Source organism: Aulonocara sp. 'chitande type north' Nkhata Bay, linkage group LG17 (assembly GCF_057382095.1).
Source record: "Aulonocara sp. 'chitande type north' Nkhata Bay isolate Kocher_YH1m ecotype deep benthic linkage group LG17, A_spYH_male_GT1.1, whole genome shotgun sequence".
Classification (NCBI taxonomy): Eukaryota; Metazoa; Chordata; class Actinopteri; order Cichliformes; family Cichlidae; genus Aulonocara; species Aulonocara sp. 'chitande type north' Nkhata Bay.
Window position 1 is genome coordinate 21,937,120 of NC_141360.1, and position 22,686 is coordinate 21,959,805.

General features: G+C 45.2%; 1 protein-coding gene across 6 annotated transcripts in view; it reads left to right on the plus strand.

Annotated features, from left to right (window-relative positions):
- The window catches only part of upf2 (UPF2 regulator of nonsense mediated mRNA decay), a 33,239-nt gene extending 14,042 nt beyond the window's left edge, over nt 1–19,197 (plus strand). For 3 of the 6 annotated variants that reach the window (XM_086270245.1, XM_086270241.1, XM_086270243.1), the window contains 7 exons: nt 625–779; nt 1,159–1,263; nt 1,367–1,465; nt 1,983–2,147; nt 4,258–4,399; nt 15,680–15,800; nt 15,910–16,202. In XM_086270245.1, coding sequence (XP_086126371.1) covers nt 625–779; nt 1,159–1,263; nt 1,367–1,465; nt 1,983–2,147; nt 4,258–4,399; nt 15,680–15,800; nt 15,910–15,994 — 872 coding nt within the window. In that variant the 3' untranslated portion in view covers nt 15,995–16,202. Of the gene's footprint in view, nt 1–624; nt 780–1,158; nt 1,264–1,366; nt 1,466–1,982; nt 2,148–4,257; nt 4,400–15,679; nt 15,801–15,909; nt 16,203–18,491 lie in introns of those variants that run through there. The other 3 variants (XM_086270244.1, XM_086270246.1, XM_086270247.1) reach the window with 3 other exon arrangements.
- The last annotated feature ends 3,489 nt before the right edge of the window (nt 19,198–22,686 follow it).

The window sequence follows — 22,686 nt, forward strand, 5'->3', positions numbered from 1 at the left end:
AGAGTAAAAGTGGGGGGGAAAGTAGTTCCTTGGAGTCGGATTCCTCCAAAGAGGCATTAATGGGAGAGAGATAAGGTTAACAGCTGCTTTGCTAATACGTCCCCATCGGTGTGATTAGCAGCACAAGCCAGAAGTACCTCAAAACTGTATAAAAGTACATGTAATCAGCAGCTTTCCATCACTGTTGTGTTTATGTGTGTAAACCTTTATGCAGGTAGATAAGCAGTAAGCATGTGTTTGTGTGTGGGAATGTAGGAGAGGAGAGTGATTGATGAAGGCCCCTGAAGCTAAACAGTGGAGCTATTGTTACCTTTCATACTTCAACCAGGATCGGACATTCCTCAGTCCTTGAGTCACACAAGACCTGATCTTCCACTCCACGCCACTGCCAGACTTCATTTCTTCGCCGTTACCTTTTCTTGCATAATTATGCTCTGTGACGAGCTTCATAGACACAACAATTTTTCTCTGGAATATTTGTTCTATATATAACTGAGGGCTTTGTTTGAGTAAAGCTGCTCTCCCAGGCTGGGCTGGGCTCGGAGACATTTATGATATAATTTCTCCTGATTGTTTTAGTCTTACGTGTCCTAAAGAGGAATCTTTCCACGTTTTCTTGTGCAGGTCTGGCCATGGAGAAGGATGGCCGCTCCAGTGCCATGAGCGAAGGGGAGGGTCTTGACGAGGAAGATGATGACGGGGACGATGATGAAGAGGGAGGCGCAGAGACCGAAGAGCAGTCAGGCAATGAAAGCGAAATGAACGAACAGGAAGAGGATGTGAGTGTTGACTCCCCCATTCTGGCGTTCTTCCTCAAACAAAATCCATCTTGCAACAGAACAAACTTACAGGAAATGCTAAATATTCAACCCTAGTCTAAAGTCTAAAGTTAACAGTGGCATCTAGCATAGGGTGGTGGAGCCCAGTGCCCAGAAGTGAAACATCTGGTTTCAAAACTCCAAGATGGTGGTCAGGTACCCACCGCAGTATTCTCCTGGTCATTAGGTGAACTAGGATAATACCCCCACATCCAACACGGCCGCACACTCATGCACACCCGGCTGCAGATCAAAAAACCTGAGAGCTGCATGGCAAAAACAGAAATATAGCTATGACTGTTTTTTTTTTGTTTTGTTTTGGGGGTTTTTTCTCCAACAGGAAGGGTCAGAGAATGAAGAGGAGGAGAGGGAGGAAGAGGAAGAAGAGAACACGGATTACCTGACTGACTCCAACAAGGAGAACGAGACTGACGAGGAGAACAATGTAAGCAATGGGAAATGTCTGTGTATAAATCTAGATTTAATACATTTTGTTGGTTTAAAGATTTGTGCTTTTGCTGATGTTGATTTGCTGCCTGTGTGTGCAGGAGGTGACCATCCGTGGCGGCGGGCTGAAGCACGTGGCATGCGCTGAGGACGAGGACTTCATTCAGGCTCTGGACAAGATGATGCTGGAAAACCTGCAGGTATAGCGTCCTGCCGCCACACTGGCCATGAAGTACTTTTTATGCTGCAAAAGGCTTTACTGACTTAAACGCACACGCGCGTACACACACACACACACACACACACACACACACACACACACACATGCACTCTGAATATTTGATTGAATTCTAAAAACATCAAAGAGATGAGTGTAATCATAATAACGACTAAAAACGCGTGCACAGTTTCATAACTACATGCAGCGTTTTTCTTTTAACAGCAGATTTGTAGATTTTGGCCTTTATTACACTGTTTTTCTTAGTCTCTTTTATGTGAACATGCTCACAGCTAGTTTGAAACCCAGGTAGCCTTATGGCATTGGTAGCCATCTTGCTGATGTAAGCCAGATAATGATGGGATATTCTGGACATGATGAATTTGCTCAGTGAAAAGAAGCACTTTACAAACATAAGAAAACATAGAGTAGTACAGGTCTCCTCAGCTTTGATCCAGACCTCGCAGACTGACTCTTCACTGTGTGTTGTGTCACTGCAGCAGCGTAGTGGCGAGGCGGTGAAGGTGCACCAGCTGGATGTTGCCATTCCTCTGCAGCTGAAGAGTCAGCTGAAGAAGGGACAGCCATGCATTAGTGAGGGAGACTCGGACATCTCCGATACCATGCAGTTTGTCATGCTGACTCGCAAAGGCAATAAGCAGCAGGTAAGGTGGCATCTATGTGCCAAGCTATTGCACTTCTTTAAAAATCAGGCTGGTCACAGCAGTTTGTTGCAGGTGAAAAGTTTTTTTTTAACCACATTTTGATACCGGGTTCATCTTCTACCCTTCTCGGCCAAAATAATCTTCTAAGGGTTTGTAACTCGATTAGTATGCTACAGTTATTTGGCCGATCTTCTGTGGAATGATCCTGCAGGGTACACTGAGTCCTGCACTTAAGGTTTCTAAAATATTCCACATTAACAGTAGAATTTACACGTAATGGCGATGAATAGTGGAGCGATCAGGTGTGAAAACTGTCTGCACTCTCGCTCCTGCAACTGCAGGTTACAGTAACAATCTCCTTTAGCTGCCACTCACAGAGTGCAGGACTGTAGCTCCTGTAGTTCACAAAAGCAGCCTATGTGTTTGTTAGCTCTGCTAATTTGTTCTCTGCAGGATGAACAATTTTAAAGTTCATCCTGGTTGTTCTTTAAGGAGATGGTGTGCATAAATGAATGCTTAATAATGTTGACTTTGGGTGTGTGTGTGTGTGTGTGTGTGTGTGTGTGTGTGTGTGTGTGTGTGTGTGTGTGTGTGTGTGTGTGTGTGTGTGTGTGTACTTTATCTGAGCCAGTTTCAGTGTCTGTCTATTCTAGGGAGGGCATTTCTGCAGGACTGTTGATGTTGCTTCTGTCTGAAGTTGATTCAGCAGCTTTATCATTCAGAGTCATGTTTGCACCCCTGAGGTGGATGTTGGTACACTAATGAGTCTCTTTTTGCTCCGTTTCTGGTCTTCATTTCCTTCTGAGGAAAATTTCCTGCTAAATGCCCCTCTGTGTTCTCTAACTGTGCCCATTATGTATGTAAGGCTTCCTGAGAGAAACAGTTTCAGCACTATAGATGGAAAAAACTGCGTGTATGTCAGCAGGCGTCCTAACACACATACAGAAACACACACGTGTGTGTGTGTGTGTGTGTGTGTGCGCGTGTGTGCGTCCGTTAAGGCCAGCCGCTGCGTGGTGGAATGTGTGGTTTGAGGGCAGAGGCTGGTTGTTGTGCTGCTGGGTGTGTCCAGCACTTTGCCTGTGCACAGAGGTTTCATGCAGCGTTCAGCCTGCTTGAAAAACAGCTGCCAGAAACGCCAACGCACACAGGGCGTCTTTGTCGGTGTGTCTGAGAGATCTGTAGCTCTAGAAATCTCATGCTCAGCCAGTTGAGGGACTGATATCAGTTTTCAGAGAGTAAGAAATTCTGCTGTCAGTCAAACACTATTGTAACTTCACAAGATGAATCACTTTCTGGCCTAAAGAAAACCGCAGAGTACACCCTACAGAAAGACTGTCAGAAGCTTTCTTTCTGCACGCTTCTTCGAGCCCTCTACCGTTTTCCATCTGTCTGAAGGTGAAGCTCTGCTTCAGTCGACCGGTCTTTCCTCGATTCTCTCATGCGTCAGGAGAATCCCAGTGAATGGATTTTCATGATACAGTGTGAAGTTAAAATAATTTAAGTTGAGATCTGCCTGTATTCGCGACGTCTGGTGTGAATTCTAGTTTACATACACTTTGCATGTAGTCATGCTACACTGTAATTAATTAATTAATTAGTTAGTTTTAAAAAAAAAAGTTTTTAAAAATGCTATGCTGTAATTACTAGAACCTGACTGAAATACTACTATACTTTATACTTTGAGTCCTGAAACAAACTTTCTCTTTGGGGACAATAAATTGCAAGTTGCCAACAGTACATTGACAGAGCTGAGGGGGGCTGAGCAGCGATGCCTACACAAAAAGACTGAGCTGATATGTCACTATCAACTTCTATCAGATACCGGATAGACATGGAGAGACATCTATCGGTATCTGATGGATGAATACTATTTAAAAAGCACAGGTGAGACCAGAGAAACACCCTTCAGCCAGGTTATTAGTGTTGATGTTGCGTAGTTTATCCACCAGAGGGCACTCTGCAACTTACAAGCTGATCCAAGCATAAATAATTAATCTACGATTTGAGACAAAATGATAACTTTAAACAATGCTGTTGAATTATCGGAATGTGAACTTATAAAAAAATGCCTTTGTCCAGCTAAACTGTCTTTCATTCTCCTGAACAGTATAAGATCCTGAACGTGCCGCTCTCCTCCCACCTGGCGGCGAATCACTTCAACCAGCAGCAGGCCGAGCAGGAGGAGCGCATGAGAATGAAAAAGCTCACTCTGGACATCAACGAGCGGCAGGAGCAGGAGGACTACCAGGGTAACCATGGAAACTGTTTGTTTATTGTTTGTTACCGCATCTGCCCAGGTTACACGAGTGGATCGGCTTCTGTTTCATATCTGATCTGTGAAAGCAAACGGTGACCTTTGACCTGAAATCAGGGTGTGTTGTTTTGCTTACCCAGTGAGTCCTTTGAAGTTCTTTCTCTGTGCAAGGTCACACTGACAAGAAAAAGCTGGTTCATTTCCACCTTAAATCTGCACAGATTATTATAGTTGTGTATTGTCGGGGGGCGTAGTTAAAAGGTGAGTGCATGAGTTTGATTCATTTTTTTTCAAGGTATTAGGTTTTTATTGGCTTCTAATAATTACTCTAGAAATGTAAGAGTCCTGATAAACCTTCACTTTCTGCTGCTGCCGCTTACCTCAGAGGAGCTTTAGTAGTAGGAGGTTTATGGGTTCAGACTGGGCCTTTGCAGGGGGGATGTTTTCAGTAGAGGCAACAAGTGTTTAGTATTTAGTATTTATTTATTTATTGTCATTGTCAAGAACAATGAAATTGCATTTGGGGCTTCCATACAACCCAAAAAAAAGAAGAAAATAATAAATACCCCTTAAAACCCAAGTGTACATATTTAACCCAGTGTGACTCCAATGCAATAAGACAATCCTTAGCAATAATGTTCGTAGAAATTCAGACAAAGACCTGAGAAACATGACAAAATACAACAATGCAACCCATTCAATATTATTGTACTGTGAGATATGATATCAGATATGATAGTTATCTATTTAAGAAAGAGGGGGGGGGGGCAGGAGGGGGAAGAGAATAAAGATATGATGCACCAATGCAGACCAGTTCATTGCTATTAAGAAGTTGGATATGGTTATTGTCCGTGAGAGGGGGGCAGAGAGTTCAGGAGCCTCACAGCCTGTGGATACAGGCTGTTGGCCAGTCTGGATGTTCTGGCCTGTATAGACCTGTACCTTCTCCCTGAGGGCAGCAGATGGAAAAGGTGGCGCGCAGGGTGATGTTGGTCCCGCAGGATACTGTGCACCCTCCTCAGACAGTCTGTGGTTAAATATAATTTGGCTCTGAGTGAAACCTCTAAGGGAAATGACAACAAATCCATTTGTAGTGATTTAAAGTCAACAAGGACTAAAGAAGCTATGGAGACCAAACTAGGCTTTTTATTTATGCAGTAAATTTGTCATTTAAATGTGAAAGTCTGTGGGTTTGGCTAGTGGCCATCAGCGGAACTGCAGGTTTTGCTACTTGTTGGTTCCACATAGTTCAGTCCTGGACGTTGCTGATTTTATTCCACTAAGGTGCAGTGTATACATGTTAAATCTTCACCGTAGTCACATCGTTTTAAATCAACTTGAATGACAATGTTCTGTTGGTGAAACTGCAGGGCAACAAAAAACAACAAAAAACAAATGCCCCTCGCAGGTTGCAGGTAGGCTCAACACAGAAGCTTAAATTAAGCGTAAGGACACTGGACGTGCTTCCTGTTCATGTAAATGGTAAATGGCCTGTATTTGCATAGCGCTTTACTAGTCCCTAAGGACCCCAAAGCGCTTTACACATCCAGTCATCCACCCATTCACACACATGTATTCAGCAGCGGCCTGATAAAAGCCATAATAACTGCTAACACAGGACAAGATCAGTCATCCATGCTCGTAGTGTTTTTTATTAGTCATCAGTTTGTGTCTGCTTGTTTTTGGTTTTTGTCTCCTTGTTGTCATAAACTGTTGAAATGTGAAATATTTTTCATATGTAGACTGTTACGCCCCAGTCTAGGGGTACAGGAACGCAACACAAGTTTGAAAGAATTGCCCCGCCCTGGTCCCCAAAACCATACACAAAGGGAAACCAATTTCTTAGTGAATCGTGATTTATTTTTCTGCACTGCAAAAATGAAGCTCCGGGGTGAACAAAGGCCAAAATAACAAACAAAACAAGCTAAGTCAGGAGGAGGTGTTATCTACAACCCTATGTGAAATCAAATATCAAACAAAAGACAAGCGCTACACCTAACTCCCTAACTGAAATAAACAGGAGAAAACAGTGCAAGGAAAAACAATAAGGCAGCTCACCCCTTCTGTTGCAGTGCTATTTACAAGGCTATTTACAATGAAAACTAATGTACACACTATATACAAAACTCCAAAAAAGTCGCACAAAGTCACAGGCACAAAAGTCTCAGGTTTTGGAGGCCAGGGTCAGGTCTGCTGCTGCTGTCAGTGGCTGCCCCGGGACAACTGCTGGTGAGGGATTTGAATGAAGATCACATGGCCAGGGGACCAATCAGCAGCCGTCAGCTCATCCACTCCGGGACCTGCAAAGACTTAAAGGCACAGACAACAACAGCCACCAAAACAGATTATGGACAGGGCCATAACACCCCCCTTCCCAAGACCAAACATCTCCCCTAAAGATGTTTGGCGCTTAGGGGTTCCGAAAACCACGTGACAGCGCATCTGCCAGTACATTCTCTGTCCCTTTTTTGTGATGGATCTCCAGATTGAAATCTTGTACTAAGAGGGACCATCTCATGAGCCTTTGGTTAGAATTTTGCATTCGGGTCAAAAACACGAGGGGGTTGTGGTCTGTGTAAACAATGACAGGTGCTGAACTGGAACCGACATAGACCTCGAAATGCTGTAGAGCAAGCAATAGAGAGAGGGCTTCTTTTTCAATGGTGCTGTATTTCTGTTGGTGGGAGTTGAATTTTTTCGAAAAGTAACCAATTGGGTGATCAACACCCTGCCTATCCTCCTGCAACAGTACCGCACCTGCACCGTTGGCGCTGGCATCCACCTCAAGTTTAAACGGATGTGTGAAAACAGGAGCGGCAAGTACTGGTGTGCTGCAGAGGAGAGCTTTGGCAGACTCAAAAGCATTCTGGCATGTGGGGGACCATACAAATGGTTTTGACACACTTGTGAGACTGGTGAGAGGTGCAACTACATCTGCAAAATTCTTACAGAAGCCACGATAATAGCCGGCCATACCAAGGAACCGGCGAAGCTCACGTCTAGTGCGAGGCACAGGGAAATCTAGGATAGCCTGGATTTTAGCCAGCAGGGGGCGCACCTGTCCCTGACCCACCTGTTTCCCTAGATAAGTCACAGTGGCCTTACCAAAGTCACATTTGGCAAGATTTAGGGTAAGGGATGCCTCTTGTAATCTTTCAAAAATCTCCGTGAGTGTTCCAAGGTGATCTGACCAAGTCTCTGAATAGGCTACAATGTCGTCTAAGTACACTTCACAGTTTGTGACACCACCTAAGACAATGTGCATAAGGCGTTGGAATGTGGCAGGGGCATTTCGAAGGCCAAAAGGCATGACGGTGTATTGGAGGAAGTGGTCCGGAGTGACAAAAGCAGAAATTTCAGATGCACGCGGAGTGAGGGGAACTTGCCAATAACCCTTTAATAAGTCCAGTTTGGTGACAAACTTTGCGGAGCCAACCCTGTCAACACAATCTTCCATGCGGGGAAGAGGGTAGGAGTCGGGTTTGGTCACACTGTTCACTTTTCGAAAATCACTACAAAAACGTGGAGTTTTGTCTTCCTTCGGCACAAGAAGGCATGGGGAACTCCAGGCACTCGAACTAGGGACAGCAAGACCATTTTCCAGCAAGTAGGAAACTTCTTGCTGAAAAAGTGCACGTTTGGTAGGGTTCACACGATAAGCGTGTTGTTTGATCGGAGGGTGGTCACCTACATCTATGTCATGTTCGAGGACAGTAGTGCGAGACGGAGTGTCAGCAAACAGAGATGGGTAAGTATTGATCAGAGAACACACATCGGTCTGGGCAGCCTCATCTAAATGTTTTAGGTGGGAATTCAACTTATCCAATACTTCAGAGTTTCTGAGTCGGGAGCAACCCTCAGCACAAACGAAAGCTAAGCCATCACTTTCTGGGCTATACTGAGACGGGGATGCTGGCACAACTACCGACACGGCAGACAGCGCAGCGGGGGATGAGGAGGAGTTTACACCTGCATCACGAACAAAATAAGGCTTCATCAGATTAACATGACACACACGACGCTTTCTCCTACGGTCTGGGGTACCTATAACATAATCTGTGTCACTCAGTTTCTCTTGGACAGTATAGGGCCCACAGAACTTTGCCTGGAGAGAGGATCCAGGAACGGGTAGGAGAGTCAACACTTTGTCACCCACTTCAAATTTTCTCTGCATGGACTTTTTGTCGAATTTCCTTTTCATTTTTTCCTGAGACGCGGAAAGAGCCTCGCGTGCAATTTCGCATGCTTTATGCAGACGCTCCCTAAAACAACTTACGTAATCTAATACGTTCTGCTCGGGGGTAGCTGTGTCGGACAGATATCTCTCTTTAAGCAGCCGCAGGGGACCACGCACTGTGTGTCCAAACACCAGCTCTGCGGGACTGAAACCCGTGGACTCCTGCACACTCTCCCTCACCGCTAGAAGGAGAAGTGGCAGACCTTCGTCCCACTCTCTTCCTGACTCGAGGCAGAACTTCCTCATCATGGCTTTTAAAGTCTGGTGGAAACGCTCAAGCGCACCCTGTGATTCGGGGTGATATGCACTGGATTTTTGATGCTTGATGGATAGCGATTTTAAGACCTGAGCGAATATCTTGGACATGAAGTTAGACCCTTGGTCTGTTTGAACTGATTTAGGCAAACCGAAAAGGGAGAAAAAGTTTACTAATGCTCTGACAATGGCTTTGACTTTGATAGTGCGTAACGGAATAGCCTCGGGGAAGCGTGTGGCGGCGCACATTAAAGTCAAGAGGTACTGATGTCCTGACTTGGTTTTTGGAAGCGGACCTACACAATCGATGATTATGTGCTCAAATGGTTCGCCTAAGGCTGGGATTGGGTGCAATGGAGCAGGAGGAATAACCTGGTTGGGTTTTCCGCTGACCTGGCAAACGTGGCAAGAGCGGCAATATTTGGTCACATCAGTCTTCAAACCTGGCCAGAAAAAGTGACGCAGAATACGAAGGTAGGTCTTCCTAATTCCTAAATGTCCAGAGAAACTGTCATGTGCTAGGCTGAGTACTTGGTGTTGGAATTTTTGCGGTACAACTGCTTGTTGAAATACGTTCCAGCCAAGATCACTAGAGGAGGGAGGATGCCATTTGCGCATTAACACATCATTTTCAATGCTGTAGACACGGGGATTCTGATCGCTTGAATTTGCGGCAAGTAAATATTTGGCCAAAGTCGGGTCATTCTGTTGCGCATGAATAAAATCTGTTTTGTTTACCTCAAAAGACAGGTCAGGTGTAGCGGGTAGCAGTTTATCAGACACACATTTTTCAGCTTTTTCCACAGGCAGTTCAGCTTTCTCAGGAACAGCTTCAGAACATAGAAAAGAGTCAGACAAGTCAACATCACCATATTTACGCTTGTGGGCGCGTGTGACAACACAGGCAGGAAAAACAGAGGGCAGACTGTCAGCAGCAGGCTCGGAAACAAAATCAAAATCATCGACGGGGTTTTCAATTACTTCAGGGATCGGGAAAACTTTCCCATTGGCTAGATCATTCCCCAGAATCATAGTAACCCCCTGCACGGGCAAGCGAGCGCGCACCCCAACTGTTACCGGGCCCGAAACGAGAGGCGACTGTAGGAAGACTCTGTGCAGCGGAGCTCGTAACACACTCATTTTCACTCCCCACACGAGAGCATCAGCACCACAAAACGAGTTACTTGAGAAAGGCAACGCGCTTTCCAAAATGAGAGACTGGGCAGCCCCAGTGTCGCGCAAAATTACAATCGGCACGCGATCCTCCTCTATTCCAGTCAGTGAGGCGAACCCTTGTGAAATGAATGGTCGGTAACTGCTGTCAAGACTGTCATTTCCTGGTTCATCACTGACGGGATTAGGAGTAGCAACCGATTGAACAAAACCAATGCTTTTTGGCTTTTTCCATGTGTGAGTTTGCTCTTTGCGACGGAGCGACGGACAACTGGCAATGAGATGGCCAGTATCATGGCAATAAAAGCATTCTCGGACAGTCATGGGGACCTGATCAGGGCGCGTTTGACGCTTAGGAGAAACCCACAAACTCCTCGCAGGTTTCGACAACGGGGCACATTCACGGCGCACAGCTGAAAACGCAACGCGATGGGTCAACACAAACTCATCTGCGAGAACAGCAGCTTTAGACAACGAATCCACCTTTTGCTCATTGATATATACAACAACATTCTCTGGAAGACACGTTTTGAATTCCTCCAGCAGGACCAATTCTCTTAGCTGAGCAAAGTCCTTCACTTTACTTGCAGCTAACCACTTATCAAACAAGAGAGTCTTCTCCCTGGCAAACTCTACATGTGTTTGGTTGGCAGATTTTTCACACGACCGAAACCTCTGGCGATATGCCTCTGGAACTAGCTCATAAGCCCTTAAAATAGTGGATTTCACAATTTCATAATCCAGGCTGTCATCAATAGACAAGCTCGCACACACTTCCTGTGCTTTCCCCACCAATTTACACTGCAGCAACAAACTCCACACATCCTTGGGCCATTTCAAAGTGGTTGCGATGCGTTCAAAGGCATTAAAGTAAGAGTCAACCTCACTTTCTCTGAAAGGTGGCACTAAAGCAATTTGCCTGCTTGCATCAAATTGGTCAGAGGAGAGTGAATCAGAAGATTTACTCACAACTTTACTCACTGGGGTAGAGGTAACATTGCGCTGCCGGGAAGGATCCAGCTCCATAGCCCTTATGCGGAGATGCATAAGCTCAACTTCTTTGGACTTAGTCGCAAGCTCCACCTCTTTCAGGCGAAGGGCGAGCCCAAGATCCTCCGTAACCAATCCTGTTGATTGTCCGGCTGGGCTAACGTTTGGGATCTGAATGGCAGCAGGAGCCTCCGCCCCTGGCGACACCCGTCCACTGGGAGCTTTTGGGATGGTTGCAGCAGCTTCTGCTCCCGCATCCACCACCAAACCTCCAGTCGCCTCAACCGGCCGAGGTTTCGACTCCGCAAATACCCCCTTATCCACCAGCTGAGCTGTCAGGCACTGCTTAATTTCTGCCTTTTTAGCATGTAAAGGCACACTAACATTAAACAAATCTGCCACCAACAACAAATCCGCCTTTGTGCATCGATCCAACTTATCCACGGTGGGTTGTAGTGCAAAATCATCCACATCAAAAGTCATTGTGACTAGATCACCCCCAACACTACAAGAAAACTGCCAACCAAAAACTGCAGACAACCCACAAAATACAATGAGCAAAAAGAATGGCAAAAGAAAAAAAAAAAGGACGAGCCCCCACTTTATGTTACGCCCCAGTCTAGGGGTACAGGAACGCAACACAAGTTTGAAAGAATTGCCCCGCCCTGGTCCCCAAAACCATACACAAAGGGAAACCAATTTCTTAGTGAATCGTGATTTATTTTTCTGCACTGCAAAAATGAAGCTCCGGGGTGAACAAAGGCCAAAATAACAAACAAAACAAGCTAAGTCAGGAGGAGGTGTTATCTACAACCCTATGTGAAATCAAATATCAAACAAAAGACAAGCGCTACACCTAACTCCCTAACTGAAATAAACAGGAGAAAACAGTGCAAGGAAAAACAATAAGGCAGCTCACCCCTTCTGTTGCAGTGCTATTTACAAGGCTATTTACAATGAAAACTAATGTACACACTATATACAAAACTCCAAAAAAGTCGCACAAAGTCACAGGCACAAAAGTCTCAGGTTTTGGAGGCCAGGGTCAGGTCTGCTGCTGCTGTCAGTGGCTGCCCCGGGACAACTGCTGGTGAGGGATTTGAATGAAGATCACATGGCCAGGGGACCAATCAGCAGCCGTCAGCTCATCCACTCCGGGACCTGCAAAGACTTAAAGGCACAGACAACAACAGCCACCAAAACAGATTATGGACAGGGCCATAACATAGACCATATGTAGACCAAGATGGCGCCGCGGATGGTCGCCCTGGTGCTTCAGTGCGTTACTTTTGTTTTGTTTTTGTGCATTTTCTCTGTGTCTGGGCACTCCTCTGGATACTCGTACACCAGAGAAGAGCTCCTTAACTACAGGACTACAACGCCTGTGGATTTATTTCCAATATTTGTCGCATCTGCGGCAGATTTACTGCTGACTCTGACCAGGAAAGCGAGACGCCGAAAGAGAGGGAAGCGAGCCGGCGCACTCGTGCGTTTGAGGAGACGCGGACTGCGAACTGCTCTTCCTGGGATCTTCCTTTCTAATGTACGCTCACTCGGCAATAAGATTGACGAACTGGCCCTGATGAGAAGCATGAACAGAGACTTTGCCTCCTCCTGTGTCTTATGTTTATGAGTCGTGGCTCAGTGAGAACATCCCAGACTGCGCGCTCAAGCTGGAGGGCTTCCATCTGCTGCGCGCGGACCGGCAGGCCGCTCTCTCCGGTAAGTCCAAAGGTGGAGGTCTCTGCTTCTACATCAATAGTGGCTGGTGCACAGATGTGACAGTGATTGCTCAGCACTGCTCTTCCTCTCTGGAATATCTTTTTATCCACTGCAAACCGTTTTATTCTCCGCGGGAGTTCGCTTCATTCATCCTGGCCGCTGTTTACATCCCGCCAGACGCAGATGCGCAGGCAGCTCAGTGCGCACTCGCGGAGCAGATTCTCCACACGGAGCGGACATTCCCGGACTCTCTCATCATTGCTCTTGGGGACTTTAACAAAGCCAATCTGAGCCATGAGCTTCCAAAATATAAGCAGTATATTAAATGCCCGACCAGAGAGGAGAGGACATTAGACCACTGTTACAGCACGATCAGCGGGGCCTATCGCGCGGTGCCCCGCGCTTCACTCGGACTTTCTGACCACGTCATGATCCACCTAATCCCCGCGTACAGACAGAGGCTGAAGCTCTCCAAACCTGTCATGAGGACTAAAAAACTGTGGAGCAACGAGGCTGTGGAGGAGCTTCGCACGTGTTTGGAGACCACAGACTGGGACACATTGAAGGCTGCTTCTAACAGCTTGGACGAGTTTACGGACACTGTCACCTCCTATATCCACTTCTGTGAGGACAGCATTGTGCCATCACGCACCAGGGTGAGTTATAACAATGACAAACCCTGGTTTACTCCTAAACTCAAAAAGCTGTGGCTGGAAAAGAGAAAGGCGTTCAGAAGCGGAGACAGGGACTGCTACAGAGAGGCCAAGTACAGGTTCACTAAAGAAGTGGACATTGCCAAACATCAGCACTCTGAGAAGATGCAGCAGCAGATCTCAGAGAATGACTCGGCCTCTGTGTGGAAAGGTTTTAGGAATATCACAAACTACAAGCCTAAAACCCCCCACTCCACTGATGACTTGCTCTTAGCCAACACCCTTAACGACTTCTACTGCCGTTTTGACGAGCCATCAGGCAGCCTTCACACCTCCAACGGCCCCAACAATAGAGACACTTTGGACACTAATTCCCCCACCTCTCCCCCCTACATAGAGCCATCACCACCTTCAAACCGTTCACCTACAACACCCCCCTCCTCACCCCACACAAAAGAGGATTTCACACCACCTCCTCCCACCACAACTCTTCATATTCATGAAGCAGATGTGAGGAAGCAGTTTAAGAACCTGAATGCTCGGAAAGCTCCCGGCCCAGACGGTGTGTCTCCTGCCACCCTCAGACACTGTGCAAACGAGCTGGCCCCAGTGTTTTCTGGCATTTTCAACTCCTCACTGCAGGCATGTCATGTGCCTGCCTGCTTCAAGTCCTCCACCATAATCCCTGTCCCCAAGAAACCTAGGATCACTGGACTAAATGACTACAGACCCGTGGCTCTGACATCTGTGGTCATGAAGTCTTTTGAGCGCCTAGTTCTCTCCCATCTCAGGACCCTCACGGCCCCCCTCCTGGACCCCCTGCAGTTTGCATATAGAGCCAACAGGTCTGTAGACGACGCCATCAACATGGCCCTACACTTCATCCTGCAGCATCTGGACTCCCCAGGAACCTACGCCAGGATCCTGTTTGTGGACTTCAGCTCTGCCTTCAACACCATCCTTCCAGACCATCTCCGAGGCAAGCTTTCCCAGATGAATGTGCCTGATCCCATCTGCCGGTGGATCACTGACTTCCTGACGGACAGGAAGCAGCATGTGAGGCTGGGAAAGAATGTCTCGGACTCCCGGACCATCAGCACCGGCTCCCCTCAGGGCTGTGTTCTTTCTCCTCTGCTCTTCTCCCTGTACACCAACTGCTGCACCTCCACCCACCAGTCTGTCAAGCTAATCAAGTTTGCAGATGACACCACCGTTATTGGACTCATCTCGGACGGGGACGAGTCTGCCTACAGGAGGGAGGTTGAACGTCTGGTGTCCTGGTGCAGCCACAACAACCTGGTGCTGAATGCCCAGAAGACAGTGGAGATTATTGTGGACTTCAGGAAGCACACAGCCCCACTCCCCCCCATCATCCTGACTGACACCCCCATCACCTCTGTGGACTCATTCCGCTTCCTGGGTACCACCATCACCCAGGACCTGAAGTGGGAGCCCACCATCACCTCCGTCATCAAGAAAGCCCAGCAGAGGATGTACTTCCTGAGGCAGCTGAAGAAATTCAACCTGCCAACACGGACGATGATGCAGTTCTACACTGCAATCATCGAGTCCATCCTCACCTCCTCCATCACCGTGTGGTACGCTGGAGCCACTATCAGGGACAAACAGAGACTGCAGCGTGTTGTGCGCTCTGCTGAGAAGGTGATTGGCTGCAGACTCCCATCTTTGCAGGACCTGTACACCTCCAGGACATTGCGGCGTGCAGCTCGGATCTCAGCTGACCCTTCTCACCCTGGACACAGTCTGTTTGACCTGCTCCCCTCAGGCAGGAGGCTCCGGTCCATTCGCACCAGAACCTCTCGCCATAAGAACAGTTTCTTCCCCTCTGCTGTTGGACACATGAACAATAACCATATGACTGTACCCGCCACTAACACATGACCCTACGCTGTGTCACTGCATCATTCTATGTTTGGCACTGATCACCACCTGCACTCATGTATATATCTTTCAACGTAGCACTCTTAATTCTTATTCTCATGTATATATCTCATGTATATCTCATGCACATATCTTTCCACGTAGCACTTTTAATTCTTATCCCTACTTTTATTTTTTTCCATGTCTATTTAAGTGCTATTTATGACACTATGTTTGCACTGAAGCACCGCAGCAATTTCCTAATGTTGTAAACCTGCTCAACATTTGGCAATAAACCCCATTCTGATTCTGATTCTGATATCAGTTTTCTGACTGAACTTCCTTTTTCCTCTCCATGTCACAGAGATGATGCAGTCTTTGGCCCAGCGTCCGGCTCCAGCCAACACCAACCGGGAGCGCCGTCCCCGCTACCAGCACCCGAAAGGCGCTCCCAACGCTGACCTCATCTTCAAGACCGGAGGAAGGTGAGGCTCGGTCCCCAATCGGCGACAGTCTGGCTACAGGTTGTGTCAGTTTAGTGTTTGTTAAGTTCACCGTGCACTGAAAGCGCCTCGTTGGTGTCTCTTTGAACAGAGAGAAAAGAGCAAGAAATGAAAGTCAGGAGAAGCGAGACAGGCAGGAGAAGCAGGAGAGAAACCAAAGATATGAGTTGGAGTAGGCTAAAAGAGCCAGAGCTGCAGCAGTCCAAAGGCGAGGCTTTAGCAAGCAAAAAATCTCAGTATTGAGGACATCTTGTTCCTATTTTCACTGAATCTCATTTTTTAAGTGCAGACAGTTCAAGTAAGTTTATTTAGTTTTTTTTTTTTTCCCTTTAAAAATTGAAGTCTGCAAATAAAGATCACTTCCTGGTTACATGTTGACATCAACACCGCTTCGTGCATCTTTGTTGTATCTCTAAAACCAAAGCACAACATGAGACGTTATTATTATGACGGTATATCTGAGTGGCTTTAAAAAAAAAACCTATTATATTCTACTCCTCTTTATCTTTGCTCTATTTTGCAAATAGTCATTGATCATTGTTGGCCTCTCTGTTTTTATTACCACTGTTCATTTTAAAGCTTAGCTTTTAAAACCAGTCAGTGCAGCAGTATGTTAATGACTAACCTCGTATTGTGGATGAATTCTAACAGTTGTTCTCCTGACTGAAGTTTGGTCTGTTTACAGCATCCTGCCATGCGATTGCATTTGTCCCTAACCATCAGGAACCCTCGCGTTAACTTTTTTCGAGTGGAAAAAAGTTAGCGTTCATCCTCCAGCTTTACTGTGTTTATGTTATGCTAACCATAGCTCTGTAGCTAGCCACCACATACCATATCATTATATACCAGCTAGCCCAACTTGAGTATCCCTACAAACGTCACTGCTGTTTAGTTTCCTGTCTTCATTTATGTCAGAAGTGATACCAGAGCTGTATGTTTTATTTTTTTTTCAGAAATTCCTCAGTCAGAAAATGGTATATCATGTTAAGGTGGAAACTAGCGAGCTAACTCCTTGCTAACTTCTAACTCAGTGATGTGGCAGTGTTCGTTTGACTTTGGGACCTGAAGCAGAGTTTGGAACTGGAAACTGCTAATGACGTCAGACTTCAAGACTGGATTTCCATCTGCAGCAGGAAGCTGTTTTCACATTAAAAGCTCTAAACAGCCTCTGTAGTCCACAGTTAGAGGCTAGCTGCTGCCGGTTGGTGGAGCTTTTAGGTGGTGGAGAACAAAAAACAAAGAAATCTTGGACTTAGAGCATAATGAAAAAAATTTTTTTTTCGGTGTCTGAAAAACAAATACATCCTGTTCTAATATTTTTGTCCCAATGCTAACAGCAAACAGTAGTTGTGTTCTAGAGACACACCAAACTCTATGTACAAAAACAGCACTTTTACTTTGTATAACACACAAATAGTCTGTCCACTACCTCAATCATTTAACTGATGTATGAAAAACCCCAAAGTCAAGAGTGGAATCCAGACATTAAAAAAGAAACTTGAGCAGGAAAAGCGTTTTTCATATATTTAAGGAGCAGGTTTGGTCATTTCAGTTTAGTTGTGAATGTTTATGTTTTTTTTGGGGGTTTTTTTGTTTGTTTGTTTGTTTGTTTTCAGTGATAGATTTAGAAGATGGTTTTAGTAAAATCAGTATAGAAAATAAACTTTTTGAAAGTAGCTGACGCTCAGTCTTGTAGATCAGGGGTCGGCAACCTTTCTGATGATGAGTGCCATCTAAAATTTCCTCAGAAGTCAATGTGCCATATGATTGCATTAGCAATAAATTTAATAACACTCTATATGAACAGTTACACACTATATAGAACAACTTTATAGAATTATATTTGTTCGCAGATGTTGGCAGCTATCAGCAAATAGTTATCAGCTATTTTGAAACAAAAAAAAGACACTTTTTATCCATAACAAGAACTCCATAACAGCAAATGAACTGTACAATAGAAAATGCAAATGCTGTTTATGGTCTCCTCACAACAATACACCTAAACCTGGTTTATATCTGACCCAGACAGACTGCAGGTCATAACTTCTTACCTGAAGTTCAGTTCACCTGACAGTCGGACCGGCGGCCGCCTCGCGTCTCTCCTCCTGCCTCCCCTTCCCTCATCCACCTGCTGGCCTCTGTGGAAGCTCCGCCATAGCCACCACCAAACAACAAGTTATTTTTACACATCGGCCAGCATCTGGCCAATCCACCACCTTTCATTGTTTATACCGTTACAAAAAAAAAAAATCATCGGCCCATAAAAACGAAAAATGTCCATCGGGCCACCGGGCAAATGCGCAATGGCCAGTCCAGCTATGGTCGTGCCATCGGTTAACCCTTCGCGTGCCAGCTGTGGCATGCATGCCCAGGGTTGCCGACCCCTGTTGTAGATATTTAAAACCTCGATAATCGAAACCTCAACGTTCAGATTTGTAATAACAAGCAAATACAAAAACCTCTTCTGTTATTTTGTCTTAGGTTTTCCAAGTTCAAAAAATTGTCTGAATTGGTTTGAAGTTTTTTTTTTTCTTCTTTTTTTCAAAGGTCTAGTTTTTATTTTAATTTTATTTAACAGAAATGTTTTTTTTCACAGTAGTTTTATTTTGAAGGGGTCAGGCTTTAGCTTTACTTTCAGCACCTCTGCAGTAAATGTCCTACTCTGTCCTCCAGGAGACGCTGATGGGAGTCTGGGCCCAGGCTGAGCAAGCGAGGCAGAGAGAGAATGAACCAGCAAAAGAGAGAGAGAGCGCGCGCAAGAGGAAAACGAGAAGATCGGAAGGGAAACCGGTCGAAAACAAGGGAACGAGTTCTCCAGACACCCCCTGAAGCTGGGGACAGACCAAACCCCTGACATGAACACACACAGGAGAAGGAGAAGAAGAACTGACAGGGGGAGGGAATTGGGTCAGAGGTCAGGGGGTCAGACAGGTGGCTCTCTTTCTTTTTTGTCTGTTACCTGAGATGACAAAAAAACACAACTGTCTGAACCAGAGAATGAATTAGAAACAGCTGACCTGCAGACTGATGGCGAGATAGGCGGGGAGAGGCGAGATCGACTCACCTGCTGCCACCACTGCACCAGGCAGAGGAAAAAGTGACTCGTCTTTAGGAGTTCAAATCTGCGAGTGCACAACTTTTACACGAGACTAGCAAGGGATTTTTTTGTTTGTTTGTTTGATTGATTGATTTTTGACTCCATGAACAGCTCGGTCCAATTCTGTGCGAAGCAGCAAAAGACGAATGAGTTGGGTGTTCGTAAACTGACCAGTGATTCAGAGAAAGACGTGCTAATTGAACAGCGACCGATGGTGTGCAACGAGCTGATTTATAGCTTTGTGTCGCTTCTTAGTTTTACTTAAATAAAAATGAAACCGTGGACATGTCTCACAGGTATTTTTTTGATCAACAGTTACATTTTTAAAAGACGTATGTCACAGTTATTTTCTAGAGTTCATTACAGTTCATTTCTAATCATCACATAATTGTTATTGATTAGGTACTTACTCTCCTATACACTCTACAGATTATAGCAAGACCTTTAAAGGCGACCTATTAGTCCCATTTCCTGCTTCATGTAATTATTCTTGGATCCTCTCAGAGTAGCTTTGCATGATTCACAGTTAAGTCAGCTGTCTTCTGATTGGCTGCCCCCCCCTAAGCCGGTGGGTGGGGCCTGTGCTTTTGGCTCAAAACTTGTAGAAACACTGACCTCATTATTAGAATTTTTTTTGTCTTGTTTAATGTGAACACCAGACATTGGGACCGGAGATTTAAGATGGAGAATAAGAAGACGTTACAAAGGTCTCTATTCCTAAACGAAATACCTTAACACAACTGTCTTTTTTTGTTTTTCTTCAAAAATGTGCTATTTATTGACAGTGTGGACAGTTAACAGAGGATACCATTGTATCCACTGCTTGCTTCAGTGAGCAGTTATTCAGTGAGTATATCACAGAAAGTGTCCATCTGACGAATGACCACATTTTGAATTCATGATGTTAAAGTATTTTCTTCCAGATGTTAACCAATCAGAAGAAAGTGGGTTTTTAGGGATGCGGGAATCTTTAAAAAATCTGTCTCAGCCTAGTTTGGTGAAACTAACAAAAAGTGAAGATTAATGCTCAGAAATGGGTACAGACAGTTTAAAGTTATATTTATGTAGAGGCAGACACCCGTGTCCTCTTCGTTTTTGGTCTTAATGCTCAGCTTACTCATGCCCCCCCTGCAGACGTGACAGCAGTGTCAGGTCAGTGCTTTTGCTGCTCTGCTGAGAAATCTCCAGCTCTCGCACCGTCGAACACTTTTTGATCTCTGCTGCGTTCAGACTTGTCAGGATTGAGTGACCTGCTCAGTGGTGGACACCTGAGTGTACATATTCAGCAGTTCTTCCACTTCTACCCAGTTTGATGATGATGTTTTTTAAAGTTTGCTAACATCCAGCTTGCTTTGATTTGTGACTTGTGTAATGTGACAAAAGTTTTTCCAGGATAACCGGGTGCCTGAGAGTCTTCCTTAGTGATGACGTGACTATAATAGATAAATATAACTTGTTAAGCCTCTAGATATATAAATATATCCCCTGTATGCTGCTACATGAACCTTTTCTGCAGCAGCTCTGTGTCTTTGCTATAGTAAAGATTACCCATAACTCAAGTTTGTCCCTGTCCAAGCTGATATTCTTTTACAGCAAAGAAAAAGCAAGAAACAGCTGCCTGCTAAAGCTTTGTCTCAGCTCATGACAAATAAAATTTACCACAATAAAAGCACAAAGTCGTCTCTCTGAATGAGGTCAGTCGTGTGTTTGAGGCATGCGAGGGTGCGCCTGTTTGTTGAGGTCTAATTACAAGGCAGCGAGAGTGGGTATTTCCTCTTTTCCCGCCCACGCCCTCCTCTAAACATTACATATGTGGAGCGCTGGAAACCATGGCCGGATTAACCGGTTAAAGGGCCATGGGGTAATCCACCAACCTATACCTCTGGGGGTCAGGTGAGTTGGAGTTTGGAGGCCAGGTCAACACCTTTGGTGCTTTCTTTGAGTATAATAGGAGCCCACAGCCAGCTATTCCAGGATACGCTCTGAACGGGTCACCACTCTGTAACTCTGATACGAGTCAAACACATGTGGTGACATACGGTGGTCCACATTTTTCCACTTAGCTGTCAGTGATTTGTATTTCTCAGGTTTATTTTCTTGTGTGTGTTTGCAATAAAACTAGAAAACAGATGGATCATAGAAAGCCTCATTTTGATTATCACAACTGGGATTCAGTCTGATTCTGTTTCCAGAGTGGAGATGGAAATGTGATGTTTGGAGGCAGACAGGAATCAGTATGACTATTTGGCTGACCCAGGGCCAACAGACAACCTGGTGATGGCGTTTTCCAGTGAGCAGACTGTTTTCTTTCTCACAGTTTTCACATTAAATTAAACAACTGGATCTTTAAATTTGTCAGATTTCTTCTGACCTGTGCTGCAGGCGGATAGCAAGCAGGGAGAATCAAGAGGGGAAGTATTCATCTTAAAGGCTTAGTTACTTTTTTCAGTTACACAAGTGTCCATTTAAAAAAAAAAAAAAGTCTGATCATCTGTTTCTTCGGTGCTTCCAGTGGTCCGGTGTTTGCAGAGGGAACAAACACCGGTTGTTTAGGGTTGTTTTCCTATGTGACGCGGTGCCGAGGTCACATCTGGGGCGGGCATAAATGTCGCGTTTGTTAATGTTCATTCAGCTCAACCTGACTGGAGAACGTGCACAATGTGAGCACCAATGTAATAAATGTGTTAAAGTTAAATATGAACACAGTGCCCACAGAGATGGGCAAGCATGCTCATTAAGAGAAACAATGGCAATAAAGGCAGAATATCAGTCATCTTGGGCACTGCCACTGACGCTGCATATACCTCCCTCTCTCTCTCTCTCTCTCACACACACACACACCCCTCAGGAATGAAAGCCTCTGTGTCAAAGGCTTATGTAAGAGTCTGCAGTCCAGACAGCTTCTTTAGTGTTGCTGCTGTTTAAAACACAAGCAGCCCAGTGTGAAATGTGGAAAATGGGTCAGAAAGTCCTTCCACAATAAAACATGAACAGGGAGGGGCTCGAGGTGCTGCAATGCACTATAAAAAGGAGCAATCCAAAGTTTTTAGATGTAATACATCACCAGCTCTCTGATTGGCTGACCCTCACAATAGAAAGTTTTAAAACTACAGATAGGTGGGGCCTGTGTGTCTGAGATTACCATATTAGGGATATCCATCTCTATGACGTCTTAAAGCTCCAAAACAGCAGGAAATCTACAGAAGAGAGAAAAAAAGATTCACAGTGCTACAATGGTCAGTCCAGAGCTGAACCTGATTAAATGCTGTGGTGTGACCTTCAGAGATGTGCATAAACAAATCTTGCAAACCTCAATGACCTGAAGCAATGCTATAAAGAAGAAAGGGCAAATATTCCTCCACAGCTATGTGAGAGGCTGATAAAGTCATACATACAGTCACATATTTACTTCAAGTTATTGCTGCTAAAGAAGGCTCTGAATCATGGACGCTGCACAGTCCTGCAAATTAACATCTAAGGAAAGAAAACGAGGAGTTAAGCTCATGTTAACAACTTAAAAGCTGGAAAACTGTCAAGATTTCCTGCTCTAGTAGACATGCTGTACCAATACGGCTTCCATGTTGGCTACAAGTGCAAATGAGGTACCTTTGAGTCTTCTATGGTTTCAAAGAGGCTGTGCAGCTTTGATGGGTAAAATCCTAAAAAAAAAAAACCTCCTCTCAGCTGAAACTACCCAGTCATTAAACAGCTGCTTCTTTTTCACATTCCCCAGTTAATCAGGACAAAACAGACAAAACATGCAGACAGATG